Here is a 16567-nt window from a genome sequence, read left to right as displayed (position 1 = left end):
CCAGCCTACACCACAGCCACAGCAATGCCAGATCTGAGCCAAGTCTGCAACCTACACCACAGCTCACGGCAACGCCGGACCCTCAACCCACTAAGCAAGACCAGAGATCAAACCTGCAACTTCATGGTTCCTAGTCGGATTCGTTTCCGCTGCGCCATAATGGGAACTCCTGCTTCACCTCCTTGAAGCAGGTGTGGTGTTTTTCTCAGGTGCGGGCTCTGGGGTGGCACCTGGCCTGGGCCTCCCTTGCCTAGGATAGTTCCCCACGGGCTCCATGCATGAAGTTCCCTGGGGCTGCCACAAGGGGGCAGTGGTGCCTGGGCTGGTGGCATATGGAAACATTCTGGACTTGGGCCAGGCTCCCGTGCCATCCCCCCTCCAACAAGAGCCAGAGACTGAAATGGTCTGTCTTTATTATGCCAACAGAAAACAAACAAACAATTCCTCCAAGGGTAAACAGGAGAAATATGCTGGTTAAGTTACTCATCATTATCTTATTATTAACAAAATAAAGCACTATCTATGTTTACAGTCATACAAAAAAAAAAAAAGAAACAGCCTGGAGAGAAGTTGGGCTTGGGGAAGTGGAAGGGAAGGGGAGAAGGTTGGGGGGCGGACAGACTCTGTCCCTGTGGGACTGGGGTTCCCTTCCCACCCCAACCCGGCCCCCCATTAGGGGCTGTTCAGGATCTTTGGAGTCATGTGCCAATGGGATTGGATTTTCTTGGGCAAAGATCTTGTGAAAAGGGTCAGGGGTTGAGGCAAGTTCTGGTGTAGAGTGGGGGAGGGGAAAGGAGTGGTGGGGGCGAGCTGGGTGGGAGAGGATGGAGAGAAAGCCGAAGCCCTTTTCTCCTTCCACTCCCTTCCAAGAATGGGGCCCTCCCACCCCTGCTCAAGGAGTGGCAACCAGCTGCCACAAGAGCCCCCTCTCCAGGGCTTCTGTCACGGACAGAAGAGGGCACCCTCCGTCCTCCTGCCCCTATTCCTGGCACTCAGGTTGGGACCGGGGGCAGGGGCACCAGGCCAGAGCCCCCTGGAGGCCAAGCACATTCCCAAGCTGCTGGGAGCTAAAAATGGCTCCGTGGGAACTGACAGGCTGGGTCGGGGAAGGAGCGAAGGGGAAGGCAGGAGGCTGGGGGGCTGAGGGCAGAGACCGGGCCAGCATCAAAGGGCAAGGGCAGACACCTGGGAAGGCAGAGATACAAGAAAGGCCCTCCAGAGAGGCAGGGACAGAGAGAAAAATGCACCAAGGACACACAGAACCTGAGACACCCAGACTGACAAAGAGGTAGCAATTAGGGGACGAAGAGAAGCACGGAAAGGGCCCCCCCAGGGAAGCGAGAATGGCATCCAGAGACACACTCACAGGAACTCAGCGACAGTGCCTGGCACATAGCGGGCACTCAATAAATACCTTGTGCAATGAAAGAACAGATGAAAACACATGTGCATGTGCGCGCATGCGCACACACACACACACATGCACACACAGCAGCCAGAGGCACGATAGGCTTGGCAGAAGATAAAGACGGCGAGGACACCCAGACCTTTCTGCACAAAGTACAAAGTGATCCTCATGGCAGAAGAGCAATCTAGGGTACTGCAGGCGGGGGCGGGGGGGGTGCCCGCAGGCGGTGGGGGGGCGGTTGTGTTGGTCCCATGGTGGCTGGTCCCGCTAGGACAAGAATGGAAACAAAGCATGTGGCCCCAAGGGGACAGGTCTGTAGCTGCCATACCCTCAGGGTGGGCAGACCTGCAGGGAGGGTCACTGGGTGTCCCCTGGCCACAAGCCCCATGGGCCTGGATCTCAGCCCATCACCACCAAGTGGAGCCATCAGCTCCTCAGGTGTGCCCATGGGGCAGCGGGGAGGGGGTATCTCCCCGTCGTGAACATTATCTACAAATGCACCGCTGTGCCCCTCTCCCGGGCATGCCCAAGTCCAAGTACCAACACAGTCCAGGGTGGGTGGCTGTGTCCCCCTGTCCTGGGGCCAGGTCCTCCCCAGGGAGGAGGGTGGCCAGGCCCACGCAGCCGGGATCAGTCCGTAAGCACCACCAGCTCCCCGTCACTCTTCTCCTCGCCCTCCGAGTCCTCCTCCTCGCTGAACCGGTACATCTCACCATCGGCCACTGAGTGCCTGTCCTCCGTGCCCTCGCCCTCCTCCCTGAGGCTGCAGGTGTTGACGATGACAGGCATGTTCGGGTCCAGGCTGCGGGGCACATAGTGCTCCACCAGGGGCTGTGCCAGCGGCACGCCCGCCACCCGAGGGTACAGGACGTCTGAGGGGCTCATCTGCACCTGGCCGGCCTGCGGGCTGGGGAGCAGAGGCGGGGCAGGGTTACAGGTGCACCCCCTCCTCTCCCCTCCCCTCCCCGCCTCCTCAGGGTGCACCCTCCCACCTCACACCCTTGGTTTCAAGATATACACACTCTGTTCCCGGGCTGCTTTCTGATAGCATTTTCTTTTCTTTTTTTTAAGAGCACACCTGCGGTATATGGAAGTTCCAGGCTAGGGGTCAAATCAGAGCTACAGCCGCTGGCCTGCACCACAGCCACAGCAATGCAGAATCCAAGTTGCATCTGTGACCTACACCACAGCTCACAGCAATGCCGTATCCTTAACCCACTGAGCAAGGCCAGGGATCGAACCTGCATCCTCATGGATACTAGTCAGATTTGTTTCCACTGCTCCACAAGGGAACTCCCTGATGGCATTTTCACTGTCAGCTCCAGACCCCCAAACACATGCAGCCTCAAGGCTACGGGTCCAGATATTCCTGGAGGATAGTGTGTGAATCCAGTTTTTGGAAACTATTTCATATGCCCCAGGGAGTCTCCTGTTTAAAGGAATCCACTAAGATGCTTTGCTTTGGTCAAGTCGGGAATCCTTTGTATGATAAGGACCCTGATTTTGAGTATCCCTGAATTTTTACCAAGTTTGTGAGAAATGGGATCCACAGGCACATTTTTCCAGATATACGTACGCTAGTCCCCCACAGTCACTCAGTCACTAATCTATATCGTGAGCCACCAGGGACTCACCAGTCACAGCCACCCCCACAGTAACATGCACAGACTCAGCCACAAACAGATAATGCCACCCTCCCGACACACACACACACACACACACGTGTCACGGCTGACAGGGGAGCCTGCTCACGGGGTCGCGTAGCTCTGGCGGGCATCCTGGCGCCGGGTCCTCATCAGAGCCTTGTACTCGCCCACCCGCAGCCGCTTGCCCTCCACGATGCAGGTACGCTTGGGCCTCGGCTTGTACTTATAGTCAGGGTACTTCTCCAGGTGCTGCCGGCTCAGCCTCGCCTGCTCCTCGTAGTAGGGCTGCTTCTCCTGGTTGGTCATGGACTTCCAGCGGGAGCCTGGCCCATCCCCAGGGGTGGGGGGGGCAGGCAGTCAGCACTGGGCTCTGCCAACACCCCCAGCCCCCTACAGGCCCTGGAGGCCCCAAGAAGGTTTTGGTCCCAGAGATATGTGCATGCGTTTCCACAGCAAGAACCTGGCCCAGTGTGGGCATTCCATTGAGACTGAGCAAATGGATGAAGTTGGCATGTGTAAGGCTATTCAACTGCCAGCTTAAGACACAGCACCCACCCACATACCAAACTACCCAGCAACTCTGGGAGGCCTCTGGTCTGCATGATTTGCATAAACAAAAGAGTAGCCACCCAGGCCCCCAACAATGACCAGAGGCTCACTGCTCGGGACAAAAATACCCGGTGTCTCAGTTGACGAAGAGACCTGTACAGACCCTGGAGGAGCTGAGGCTGCAAAACAACTGCCCTCTTCTAGCCCCACCTGGCCTTACATTTCTCCTTGACCTCCAGGGGGGACACATAATTTTAAAAACTGTCCTACTGACAGCCCAAGAAGGCCAGTCTCTCCTGTTTCCTGCCAGAGCCAGCTCCAAGGGTCTAGGCAAATGGGAACAGGCTAGGGAGCGATCATAGGGGCTAAAGCATGTATGTACTCTCTCTTTCTGCCCTCCCTGCCCTGCTGAGTTTTTAGGTGCTGAAGAGCCCTATACTGTGACAACACCCCAGGACTCGGCTGCCCCCTATCCTGCCTGACTGCCACACTCCATCGGATTCCACTGGGGTTCACCTAGCAAGCCTTAAGTAGACCCAGCTGACTCCTGCAACCAGGTCTTGCTGGACCATGGCTCCTGGAGCCCCCGAAAGCCACCGAGACCCCACTCACTGGCCCTTACCAAGGATCTTGCTGATGCTGGAATTGTGCATGTCTGGGAAGGCTTGAAGGATCTTTCTCCTCTCGTCCTTGGCCCACACCATGAAGGCATTCATGGGCCTCTTGATGTGGCTGCTGTTCCGGGACTCAGGGAAGTGGCGGGAGCCTGGGGAGCAGGGGAGGAATCAGCCAGGCAGAGTCCCCAGCATGGAGTAAGGAGAGTCCTCCAGCATGGGCAGAAAAGGACATTCCCAACTTGACCACTAGGGGGTGCTGGGAGGCTCCCGCAGAGGCCAGGGATGGTCAGGAGTAAGACATCAGCAGAGGCCCAGCCAGGGACTCAGAGACAGACACATAAGGACACTCCATAGACAAAGGGACTGGAGACAAACACAACATGACCCACCCTAGCCCTGGTGGGAAGCAGAGGTGGGCCCTCTTGCCCAGAAGCCCAGTACCCAGAGCCCTCACCGTCCACGTCACAGCCCAGCATGGCTTCTTCCAGTGGGTGCACGCAGTTCTCCTCCAGCCGCTCCTTGGCTGGGGATGTGTCCAGGCTAATGAGGTCCTGGGTGGACAGAGCAACTTGTTCATCAGCCCCCTCTGCAGCCCCCACTCCCTTCCCTCGGATATTCCCTTTGGTAGCCTCAGACTCTGTCTTCCACCCATGGCCACTGGGGTGCAGGAGAGTGGGAGCCCATACCTTACGGAAGGGGGTGTTGGGGGAACTTTCTAAGGCTCCACTGTGGCCATGCAGCAGCTGTCTGGCATCCTGAATGGCTTTGGTGACAGCATCCCCTTCACCAAGGAATCCTATGGGAGACATTGTGGGGTGGGGGAGCGATATGCAGGGAAAGGAGGGGTTATTATTATTATTTTTTTGTCTTTTTGCCTTTTCTAGGGCAGCACCCACGGCATATGGAGGTTCCCAGGCTAGGGGTCTAATCGGAGCTGCAGCCGCCGGCCTACACCACAGCCACAGCAACGCGGGATCCGAGCCGCGTCTGTAACCTACACCACAGCTCATGGCAACGCTGGATCCTTAACCCACTGAGCGAGCCAAGGATGGAACCTGCAACCTCATGGTTCCTAGTCAGATTCGTTAACCACTGAGCCACGATGGGAACTCTAAGGAGGAGTTATTGAGGGGGTCCAACCAGCTCATACCTGGCCACCCTGAGCTGAATGAAGCTCCCTCTTCCCTTCTGTTGCACTCAGCGCACATCCCCAAGGGGGCACCTTTTGCATTGGAGTCATGGTGCCAGGAGACCAGAAGTGAGAATGGCACCCCCTGACATCCCTGTGGCCTGAATCCCTGATGCGGGGTGGATGAATCCCTGATGTAAGAAGGGGATCTTTTGGGACACTGAGTGCCGAAACTTAAGGGGCCAAAGAGGGCAAGCCTAACCCCTTGCTTTACAAAATCTGTATCTGGCAGAAGGGAAGGGATGTGCCCAGGGTCACGCTCTCCCCAAGAAGACAGCTGAAGGGAAAGGTGCAGGAGGCTTACCCAAAGGCAGGCTGGGGGGGCTGGCCTGCAGGTCCCGTGTGGGGGCCCCATGGCTGGGGGGGCGGGGTCCGCAGTTGCTCATCTTCAAGCTGGGGGAGCTGGAGGTGTTGGGCAGCTCGGGGGCCTTGGGCTTGGCCGTGAGATTCAGGGGTTGGGAGGGCTCCTGAGGGAGACCCAGAGAGGCCAGAGAGTGAGACACCAAAGACACCCCCAACGAAGGACCGAGGGGCCATAGAGTGACAGAGGACGAGAGGAGACAAGCATGCCCGGAACAGATAACGGGACAGACAGGAAGAGAAAACGGAAGAAGCAGATGAACGCGAGCAAAGGAGCCCAAGTGCCCTAGGTGGGCAGCCAGCCATCACAGGCTGGGGCAGTACCTGTAGGGGGTGGTGGGCAGACAAGGCCCCAGGCCTCTTCACCACGGGGGCAGGGGGGCTGTGCAGCAGCTGCAGCGGATACTCCACTATGGAAAAGGCGGCAAGGAGAAAAGTCCTGGATGAGCACAGAACAGCAGACACCCTGCTTGACGAGGTCCCAGCAGCACCACATGAGCAGAGCCTCGGAGCTGGCCCAGCTTGCTTCCCACCACCGCCCTCCCAGCCCCCAAGCGCTGCTGAGGACCTCCTTGGCACTTGTCCCCCGCACACAGATCGCCCTCATCACCCTCCTTCTGCCCTTCCTGACCCACTGAGCGTAGAGTTCCCACCCATTGGAGATGAGAACAGGTAACACCGTCTCCTCCTTTCCCCTGTATTCTGTACCTATGAAAACCCGTCTCTTGCCCACTATCCCGGTAATCCCCAGTGTGTGGCCTGTAATCAGGACTCCAAACATCATCCCATTCTATGGATAAGGAAACTGAGACCTGGAGAAGTGACACAGCTGCCCACATCGTTCATAAAAGGGAGCACTGAGCTCTGAACCCAGACCTCTCCTGCTCCACGGGCCCAGCATCACTGACTTGACAGGTGAGGTGGAGCAAGAAGTCAGGGAGACAAACCACAGACCACATGGCCGGCAGTGACAGGGGCCACACGGGTGGCATGCCAGGGAACTCTGTCCAGTTGGGGTGACTGGAGCAGGCTTCCTGGGGAGGGGAGGCACGCAGGTGGGAAATGAGATGGGCACATGATGGGCAAGGGGGGGGGGGGGTTCAGGGCCTGTGAGGGTGGAGTCAGGGAGTTTGGACTCTATGCAAACCATGTACCAGCCCAGGCTTGTGAGCTGGAGCCACCTAGAGTTGCAATGGTTTTGTGCAACCCGGCTCCCTCTTCACTGCCCCCGCTTCCCAGGCCCCACTTCTTCACCCCAAACTGGAAACCTCCTTCAAAGCAGGGCTTGAGGGAGTTCCCATCGTGGCTCAGCAGTAACGAATCGGACTAGTATCCATAGGACGCGGGTTCAATCCCGGGTCTTGCACAGAGGGTTAAGGATCTGGCATTGCCACGAGCTATGGTGTAGCCGTGAGCTGTGATGTAGGTTGGATCTGGCATTGCTGTGGCTGTGGTGTAGGCTAGAAGCTGCAGCTCTGATTTGACCCCTAGCCTGGGAACCTCCATATGCTGCCGGGGCGTCCCTACAAAGACAAAAAATAAAAATAAAAAAGTCAGGCTTGACTTTCTCCATCCTTTGTGTTTCCCCTTCCTGTGCCCTGGAGTCCATGGAGTTGACCATGACCTGTGTGTGCCCTTGCTGGTGGACCCATAGGAACTCATCCAGATAGATCTGCCCTGGCTCCTCTCTTGAGTGGGACAGAGAGGGCAGGCCAAAGAGGGTTGATTTAAAACCTGTTCCCCTTTTGGATCAATTATGGGCAGCATCTCTGCCCTGTCCCCAGGACCACTCAGAGGGACTCAGTGATCACAGCCCAATAATTCTATCTCTGCCTGGGTCCCACTGTCACTGCCCTAGTTCATAGTTCAGGCTGTCATCCCCCATCTCTAAAATCCCCTCAAAAGCCCCCTACCCAGTCCTACCTCCACATGGCTCCCCTCATTCCCTACCACTCTCGGTCAGTGTGACAACACATCCTCTTAGAATTAAGCCATTTACGCCTATCCCACACCCTACAAAATAAGTTCCAAAGTCCCAGCTTGGCCCCAACTGCCCCTCAGGCAGATCCAACAGCTCCCCTCAACTCCAGCACCCCCTGGGGCTTCCTGCCTCAGGACACAGGCCCCTGCCCTCAGCTCCCAGCCTCATCCTCACAAGTCTACTCCCCCCGGGACCCAAGCAAGGGTCACCTCCTCAAGAAGCCCTCCCAGATTCCCCACCTCCCCAGATGCTCCAGCTGATGGTATCCTTCTATCTCCCTCCCCAGACATTCTTTGAAATAAATTCTTTGAGCTCAAAGTCCACTTTTTTTTTTTTTTTTTTGGTCTTTTTGGGGCTGCACCTAGGGCATAAAGAGGTTCCCAGGCTAGGGGTGGAATCCGAGCCGTAGCTGCCAGCCTAGATCGCAACCACAGCCACAGGGGATCCAAACCGAGTCTTCGACCTACGCCATAGCTCACGGCAATGCTGGATCCATAACACACTGAGTGAGGCCAGGGATTGAACCCATGTCCTCATGGATACTAGTCAGATTTGTTAACTCCTCAAAGTCCACATTTTATCACCCCCTTGGCTGCCTAACTCAGCAACTGATGCATGGTTGGTGCTCGGTCTGTGTCACTGAGACTCAATGATGGTGCAGAAGGCAGCAGCTCTTATGGTCAGGGCAGGAGCGAGAGCATGAATTTGGGAGATGTATAAATCTCACTTAACATTCAAAATATTAGTATTCTGGTACAGGACATGCACCAGAACTGAGGGACTAGACCTAGATTGGTGACACCCTCTTACTGCTGGAAAGCACTTTATGGTTTTCAATGTGCTACTTCTTTTCTTTCCCAGTGAAATTTGGAAAGAAGGGATTGTTCTTCCACTAGACAGAACCCAAACTGAGGCCCAGAAAGGCCACACTGCCAGGGACTGGATGAGAGCTGTTCCTGGGCACCTTCCCTGCCCACCGGTCAGCCCTCCCTGCCCACGCTCACCTGGCTTGCAGGGGATGGGCTGAATGGGCAAAGCCAGCTGGGAGTCAGGGGTGACAGGCAGAGGTTGGTGGCTTGGGGGGAAGGCTGGGATCATGACATAAGGCATGTTGACCTGCTGAGGGCAAAGAAATCCTGTGTGAGTCCCTGGGGGCCCAGCCAGCTCCCTAGCTGTGGTCAGCCCTGGTCACATGGGGTGGACCGAGGGACAAGAGACACAGGCCTGGGGCAGGAACAGTCTTCAGAGGGACCCATCTGACTCCACGCCCCCTCTGTGGGCCCCTGTCTTTCTGTCCTCAGGTCCCAGCTGGGGAGGAAGATATTCTGGGCCCCACCCTTGACACAGGAGAGCAGAAATGAGCCTTCTCCTTAGGGTCAGGGCTGAGTGGTTCTGCTTCGTCCGCTTCTCTGACTTTCCCTGTCCACGCTGGCGTCCACCCCTTAACTTCCTGCTCTCCCATCACCTAGCTCTCGGCTTGTTTTACCTGGATCTGCTGCTGAAGGAGGTTGATCTTATGCTGTTGCTGAATCAGCTGCTGCTGCTGCTTAGCGATCTGGCAAAAGGAGATGGGAGCATGGACCTTAGGCTCCAGGATCCCACCCCCCCACAAGCCTTCGCGGCACCATCCTCACCCCGACTTCCGCGCTAGTGCCAACCAAGGAGGACAGCTGGACAGGCCAAAAAGCAGGAGAGCCAATCCTTTCCTCAGAGACTAGGGATGGAGGCGGGGCAGCAAGCAGCCAGCTGCTTTCATGCAGAGCCCCTCAGCCTCCCTCTAGCCCCTGTCCCCTCACAAGGGCTTACGATGTGCCAGAGATGGGAATTCTACAGCCTCTACCTGTGGTCCCCTCCCCACATCTGCCCCCAAGGCCTCAGCATGCACCCATAAGCCTGATCACTCCCCCCAGGCTGACCCACACCCCTGGAAAGAGAGCCAGACACCAAGCAGGGCCCACCTGCTCCTGCTGCTGCCGGGCCAACTCCATCTGCTGCTGCTGCTTCTCAAAGAGCATAGCAGCCATGTTCTTCTGCTCGGAGTGGGCCGTCAGAAGCTGGTCCCGAAGGGTGGACAGTTGGTGGATCATGACCAGAAGCTGGAGCTCCTTCTCTGCCAGGCTCTCCTGGGTCCCTGCTCCACAGTGAAACAACCACCACTGAGAATTTTTCATCTGTCCATCCATCCATCCGTATGACATTGAGCAACTGCTACGCCCCCAAGCCCCTGTCAGGGGCTGGACGGCAGAGATGACTGACAGGCAACTTTGGCCCAGGAGGGGGCTCCTCAGCCAGTCATCTGACAACTAGCAGCTCTAGAAGTCCCTCCCCATCAGCTGCTGGTTCCAGGTCCCGGAATTGCTGATGGTGGGGCATCTCGGCCCTGGCCCACCTCTTGGATGGATGTCCTCAAGTGCCCAATGCCACAGGGTCAGGGTGGACAACCATCCCACAGGAGGGCCCAGTGTGACAGGCTCAGGTGTTGCAGCAAGACAGATCTGGACTCAAATTCCCCTTTTAGGAAGTTCCCACTGTAGCTCAGTGGAAATGAATCTGACTGGTATCCATGAGGATTCAGGTTCGATCCCCTGCCTCGCTCGGTGGGTAAAGGATCCAGCGTTGCCGTGAGCTGTGGTGTAGGTGGAAGATGCAACTCAGATTCCAAGGTGCTGTGGCTGTGGCATAGGCCGGCAGCTGTAGCTCCAATTCAACCCGTAGCCTGGAAACCTCCATATCCCACAGGTGCAGCCCTAAAGAGAGGGGAAAAAAAAAAAAAAAAAAAATTCCTCTTTTAACCCATGCCTCCCGGGAACTGTTGGGCAAGCTACCAACTTCTCTGCACTTTAGTTTTCGAATCTATAAATAAGCACAATGATGGTCACTTCACAGAGTTGCTGTGAGGGTGAGAGGTATTGAATGTAAAGCTTAATCACAGATCTGGCACATGGGTCTTAACTAGCAATGTCAGTGCTGCCCTATCTCTCCAATCCAGCTCATAGCAGATGCGACAGTTATTCCCAAGTGCCAGGCTGTAGACTATTCGCATCAGGGAGCCTTTGAAAAATACCATCGCCCAGGCCCCCATCCTCTGGGGCTCGCATTCAGTAGAACCTGGACATCTGCATTGTTTTAAAGTTTCCTCTGGGAGTGTGAGCAGCCACACTGGGAAACTTTATCACTCTAATGAACCCAAGCAACACCCCTTTAATAATCACTTGGGGAGAAGTTCCTGTCGTGGCGCAGTGGTTAGTGAATCCGATTAGGAACCATGAGGTTGTGGGTTCGGTCCCTGCCCTTGCTCAGTGGGTTAACGATCCGGCGTTGCCGTGAGCTGTGGTGTAGGTCGCAGACAAGGCTCGGATTCCATGTTGCTGTGCCTGTAGCATAGGCTGGCGGTTACAGCTCTGATTCGACCCCTAGCCTGGGAACCTCCATATGCTGAAGGTGCGGCCCTGAAAAGACAAAATAAAAAATAATTTCCAGCAGTGAAAGGGAAAGTCTGGCTCATTTCACAGTGAGGTCTGGGAAGTGGTAATGACATACCTGGGGTCACTAGGGTCCCTGGTAAGAGCCCAAATCAGGGGATTTGATTCCCATCAGGCCTCTGCTGCGTGGGAAGAAGCCTAGAGCTTGGGCACTGCACATGAGGGATGGCGCTGACTCCTAGGGCCAGGCAGGAGCCAGAGAGGCACAAGCCAGGCGTGAGGGCGCCGAGAGCCCCAGGAATTGCCCTACAGGCCTAGACTGCATGGCCAGGCCTGGAGAAGGGAAAGGGGCACAGACATCTCCCCCCGGCGCCCCCGCCTCTGCCCATGGCCTTCACCTTTGACGTCTTTGGCTTCCACAGAGCTCCTTCCCAGAAACCTCTCCTTCCAGTCACTGGACAGCAGCTTCTCAATGGCCGGCACGACTGGAAGATACCAAAGGAATGAGGAGCCACCATCCCACCACCTCCCCACCCAGGCCCCTATATCTCTAAACAGGGCAGACATCAGACCTTCTTTCAAATTTCGGTTGAAGTCCAGCTTCTCCTGGCTTCCAGAAGCAGCCTCGGGGCCTCCTGGTCTCTTGGGTTCTGGGGACCCACTGCTCTCCAGGGAGCTGCTATCCTGCAAGACACACTGAATGTCACTGTCACCCCCAAAGAAGGGGGTCAGACCTCGGGAGAGGTGCACCCTGCAGGTGCCCCAGAATCTCCCACCCCACCTCCCCTGAGTAAGGCCCTCCCTCCCCACCTTTCTGACCTTTGCTCAGACTTGACTTGATAAATAAGAACAAAAGGTTCAAAGACAAGAGACCTGGGCTCCGTGACTCACAAGGTGCTTGATCCCATGTGTGTCCCTGAACTCCAAACCTGACCTCCCTCTTCTGAAAATGAAAATACTAATACCTCTCTCGCCATAGGATGGTTGCTGGGATCGAGGGAGGGAACACATGGGAGTGAGGTTGGCCACTGCAGAATCAGAGGCCAAAAGCCAGCTATTCATTGCTCCTTTGCATATACCTACTGCTCCAGCTCAGCTGGTTACTCCCAGGGCCCCCACCCCTCCCCTCTTTAAGACACCACCCCCTCTATTCCTCTTCTCATCAAAATCCTCTCCATTCTTTAAGGCCCTGCTCAAAGCCCTACTCCTCCAGGAAGTCCTCCATGATCGCCATCCCTATCCCCCAATCTTCTCTCACACAGAAGCCTCCAAACTCTCCTGATTTTCACTCATGTGGTGTTTTTTTTTGGTTTTTTTTTTTTTGTCCTTTGTCTTTTTAGGGCCGCACTTGCGGCATATGGAGGTTCCCAGGCTAGAGGTCTAATAGCTGCTGACCTACACCACAGCTCACGGCAACGCCGGATCCTTAACCCACTGAGCAAGGACAGGGATCGAACCCGCAACCTCATGGTTCCTAGTCAGATTCGTTTCCGCTGTGCCACGACGGGAACTCCACTCTCACATATTCCTCCTGGCTGGATCCTTCTCAGAGTCCCCAAACTCTCCCAATTTTCTCTCACTTGGCTTTTGATCATATTCTCCCTTTTTACATCTCTTGCATGGAATCATGGAGTTTTTAAGAGCTGCAAGAAATCTTGCTGCTCGTGTAATTCAGCTTCTTCAGGACGAGCAGCTGTGTTGTCTTGAACAGTGAGTTAACTCTGGTGTGGGTAATCAGATTGATTTTCACAAATCATATGAAAAAGCCTAACAGATTTAAGCCAGACTCAGAGCCTGTGTATCCTATCTCTCAACTAGTCCTGGAGAGTAAGGACTGGTCACACATAGGTGAGCAGCTAATATCAGATGAATGAGGGCAAGATCCTGCTCAGACAGGTAGCCTGACCCACCCACCCATCTAAGTCTTGCCCAGAGAAGAACATTTCTGCCAGCCCCTCTGCCCAGCTAGGCTGGTGGATGCCTGTCCCACCCACTCGGGGAATGGCCACATGCATGGGGCTACAGAAGCGGGGTGGGGACACTGACCCAGGAGCCCCTAGCAGAGTGCTGGGCACCTGGGCTGGAGCTTGAGGGTCAGCACCATCTTGGGGGACCCGGGCTGGGTCTCCGGGCTGGGGTTCAGCTGCGGTGGCCGAGCCCTGGGGGGCCTCGTGGCAGGGCTCCTTCTTCCCCTCTGACTTGACGGTACAGTTCACCATGGTGCCAGCGTCATCCAGGGCCAGCTGGGCAGAGCCGGGACTCCTCATGGACATCCTGAGGGAGGGAGGAGCAGAGTGATGTGGCGAGTCCTGAGCCCCGAGGCAAGTGACTGTCCCCCGCAGCCCCACAGATACAACACTCAAGCAAAATGCAAGCTTCCATCGGGAACCCACTGTGACCAACTAGAAAAGATTCTTGTCCCTTTATTTATTTACTTTTATTTCTTTTTGGCTATGCGCACAGCATACAGAAGTTCCAGGGACCACAGCAGCCACCCAAGCCACAGCAGTGATGATGCCGAATCCTTAACCCACTGAACCACCAGGGAACTCTATTTTTTTAAACAGAAAGGTCTAGAGAAGACCGGGCCAACACACCCTGCCTGTTGTAATGTTGGGACCAGGGCACGGATGGGTTCACCTGAGAGGCCAGAGATTGTTAACTGGCCATTTCTGAGCCCAGTAAAGCCAAGATCATATATACACTACATGTCTGAGTATCTTTATAGATGTATGTAGTTGTCATCAGTTACCAATATTTAAAAATCAAGAGATAGCACATAAAAATCTGGACTTGATCTTCTCTTGATGTTGGTCTGCGGCAATAATAGGCTGAGATTGAGCCGTAGTTACTCCTGAGAACAGGCCAGTTTGCCTTCCTTTCCACCACTGCCCCCTGCTCCCCAAAAGGGAAACCAAAGTATCAACTACCCTATATAACACATTATTATTTGTTTTCCTTATAGTAGAGGCAACATAAACGTGAACTCTTTCTTTCTTTTTTTTTCTTTTTTTTCTTTTTTGGCTGCATCTGAGGCATATAGAAGTTCCCAGGCCAGGGACGGAATCTGAGCTGAAGCTACAACCTACACCATAGCTGCAGCAACACTGGATCCTTAATCCACTACGCCAGGCAGGGGATGGAACTGGCACCGTCAAAATGAACAATTTCTAATATCCATGTACCTATCTATCAAAAGTAAGGAAAAAAGGAAGCTGAGAGATAAGTGATTTTTAAGAAAAATATTTCCAGAGTTCCCGTAGTGGCACAGTGGAAACGAATTCGACTAGGAACCATGAGGTTTGGGGTTCGATCCCCAACCTCGTTCAGTGGGCTTAGGATTCGGTGTTGCCATGAGCTGTGGTGTAGGTTGCAGATGCGGTTCGGATCTGGTGTTGCTGTGGCCAGCAGCTTAGCTCTGATTCGACCCCCAGCCTGGGACCCTCCTTATGCCACAAGCGCGGCCCTAAAAAGCAAAAAAAAAAGTGTGGCACAGTGGGATCGACGGCGTCTTGGGAACACTGGGACATAGATTCGATCTCTGGTCTGGTGCAGTGGCTTAAGGATCCAGCATTGCCACAGCTGTGGCTTGGGTTACAACTGCAGCTCAGATCTGGGGAAAAAAAAAAAATTCTCGTAATTAGTTCAGAGTCTCTGGCCCCTTCAGGCATCTGCAATGCCTGGTGCAATGTAAGCAGTGAAACTGCGTCCCTGCTGCCTCTCAAGGCCATCCGGCTGCCTGGGGCAGCTAAATTGCTGAGCAGGACACTGGAAGTAGTTTTCAGTGGTGATGCCAGGCTCAAGGCCAGAGTAGCAGATGCCCAGAGCTCGCCTGTTCACCCTCCAAAGTCACTGACGCAAGACCAGCGGGGACACACAGCAGGTTCCAAGTAGGCACAGGTCTTGCCTCAGCTACTCCATTGGCTTCTGAGTGACCTTGGGGAAGTTACTTAGCCTCTCCACTCCTGTTTCCTCATCTGTAAAATGGGTGGGCACCGATTTGATATTTACATGGGTGTTTAGAACAATGCAAGGCCCTAGCAAGCAGGGAAGTGGTCTTTGTTAAAACACTGCCAGCTTGGGAGTTCCCTCTGTGGCACAGCAGAAAAGAATCCGACTAGTATCCATGAGGATGCAGGTTCGATCCCTGGCCTCTCTCAGTGGGTTAAGGATCCTGCGTTGCTATGGCTGCGGCGTAAGCCGGCAGCTGTAGCTGCGATTCAGAACTACTATATACCACCAGTGCAGCCCTAAAAAGCAAAACGAACAACAAACAAACAAAAAACACCACTGCTGGCTCTAAGACAGCACAAGGACCACAGGCTCAAGCATAGCCCAGGGGCTTGAGAGGTAAAGGCATGGATCACCCACAAATCAAAACTTCTGTGGGTCAGGCCATAGATCTATTTTAACAAGCCCTCCAGTTGATTCTGATACATACTAGTTTGAGAGGCATTGTTAAATAAACACTTTTTTATTTTATTTATTTATTTATTTTTGTCTTTTTGCCTTTTCTAGGGCTGCTCCTGCGGCATATGGAGGTTCCCAGGCTAGGGGTCTAATTGGAGCTGTAGCCGCTGGCCTATGCCAGAGCCACAGCAATGAGGGATCGGAGCCGCACCTGTGACCTACACCACAGCTCAAGGCAATGCCAGATCCTTAACCCACCGAGCAAGGCCAGGGATCGAACCCACAACCTCATGGTTCCTAGTCGGATTACTTAACCACTGAGCCACGATGGGAACTCCGATAAACACTTTTTAATTTTTTTTTTTTTTTATTTTGTCTTTCGCCTTTTCTAGGGCCACTCCCGCAGCATATGGAGGTTCCCAGGCTAGGGGTCTAATTGGAGCTGTAGCCGCTGGCCTATGCCAGAGCCACAGCAATGCGGGATCCGAGCCGCGCCTGCGACCTACACCACAGCTCAAGGCAACGCCAGATCCTTAACCCACTGAGAGAGGCCAGGGATCGAACTCGCAACCTCATGGTTCCTAGTGGGATTCATTAACCACTGAGCCACGACGGGAACTCCGATAAACACTTTTTAAAATTTTTCTTACATAAAATTTTTAGGAGGGGAGTGTAAGGCAAAAAATAAAACATCCTTTACATTAAACTGCAGGTGAAACATAATATTTGTGTCTTACATCAACTGTATAATAAAATGTTTCTTCTCATGTATAATGAATGATGCAATGTTCCATACATAAGAAAGATGCATACAGCTGTATACAGGTGCAGTATTTTATGTGAAAGAGCATTCTAGTTCAATACCATGTTTGATTTGATGCCATCCTACAGATCACACCAGACCTTACCCTCCTGCCACTTTCAAAGGCAGGGTGTCTGGGGGCTCGCCTGGGACCCAGGACCAGGCAATGCAGGGTGAGGAGAG

The 16567-nt window shown here is 54.4% G+C and overlaps 1 protein-coding gene across 1 annotated transcript in view; it reads right to left on the bottom strand.

Annotated features, from left to right (window-relative positions):
- The window catches only part of SOX13 (SRY-box 13), a 35181-nt gene continuing 19010 nt past the window's right edge, over positions 397-16567 (bottom strand). The window contains 14 exon segments of the mRNA XM_021063210.1: positions 397-2315; positions 3161-3377; positions 4226-4369; positions 4675-4771; positions 4907-5016; positions 5714-5876; positions 6094-6179; positions 8755-8869; positions 9237-9305; positions 9709-9881; positions 11571-11657; positions 11745-11856; positions 13219-13251; positions 13254-13446. Of these exon segments, the coding sequence (XP_020918869.1) occupies positions 2039-2315; positions 3161-3377; positions 4226-4369; positions 4675-4771; positions 4907-5016; positions 5714-5876; positions 6094-6179; positions 8755-8869; positions 9237-9305; positions 9709-9881; positions 11571-11657; positions 11745-11856; positions 13219-13251; positions 13254-13446 (1876 nt within the window). The 3' untranslated portion in view covers positions 397-2038.

Source organism: Sus scrofa, chromosome 9 (genome assembly GCF_000003025.6).
Source record: "Sus scrofa isolate TJ Tabasco breed Duroc chromosome 9, Sscrofa11.1, whole genome shotgun sequence".
In the NCBI taxonomy this organism is placed as follows: domain Eukaryota; kingdom Metazoa; phylum Chordata; class Mammalia; order Artiodactyla; family Suidae; genus Sus; species Sus scrofa.
The sequence above is the reverse complement of the archived record's forward strand: the minus strand, read 5'-3'. Positions and strand labels throughout refer to the sequence as shown.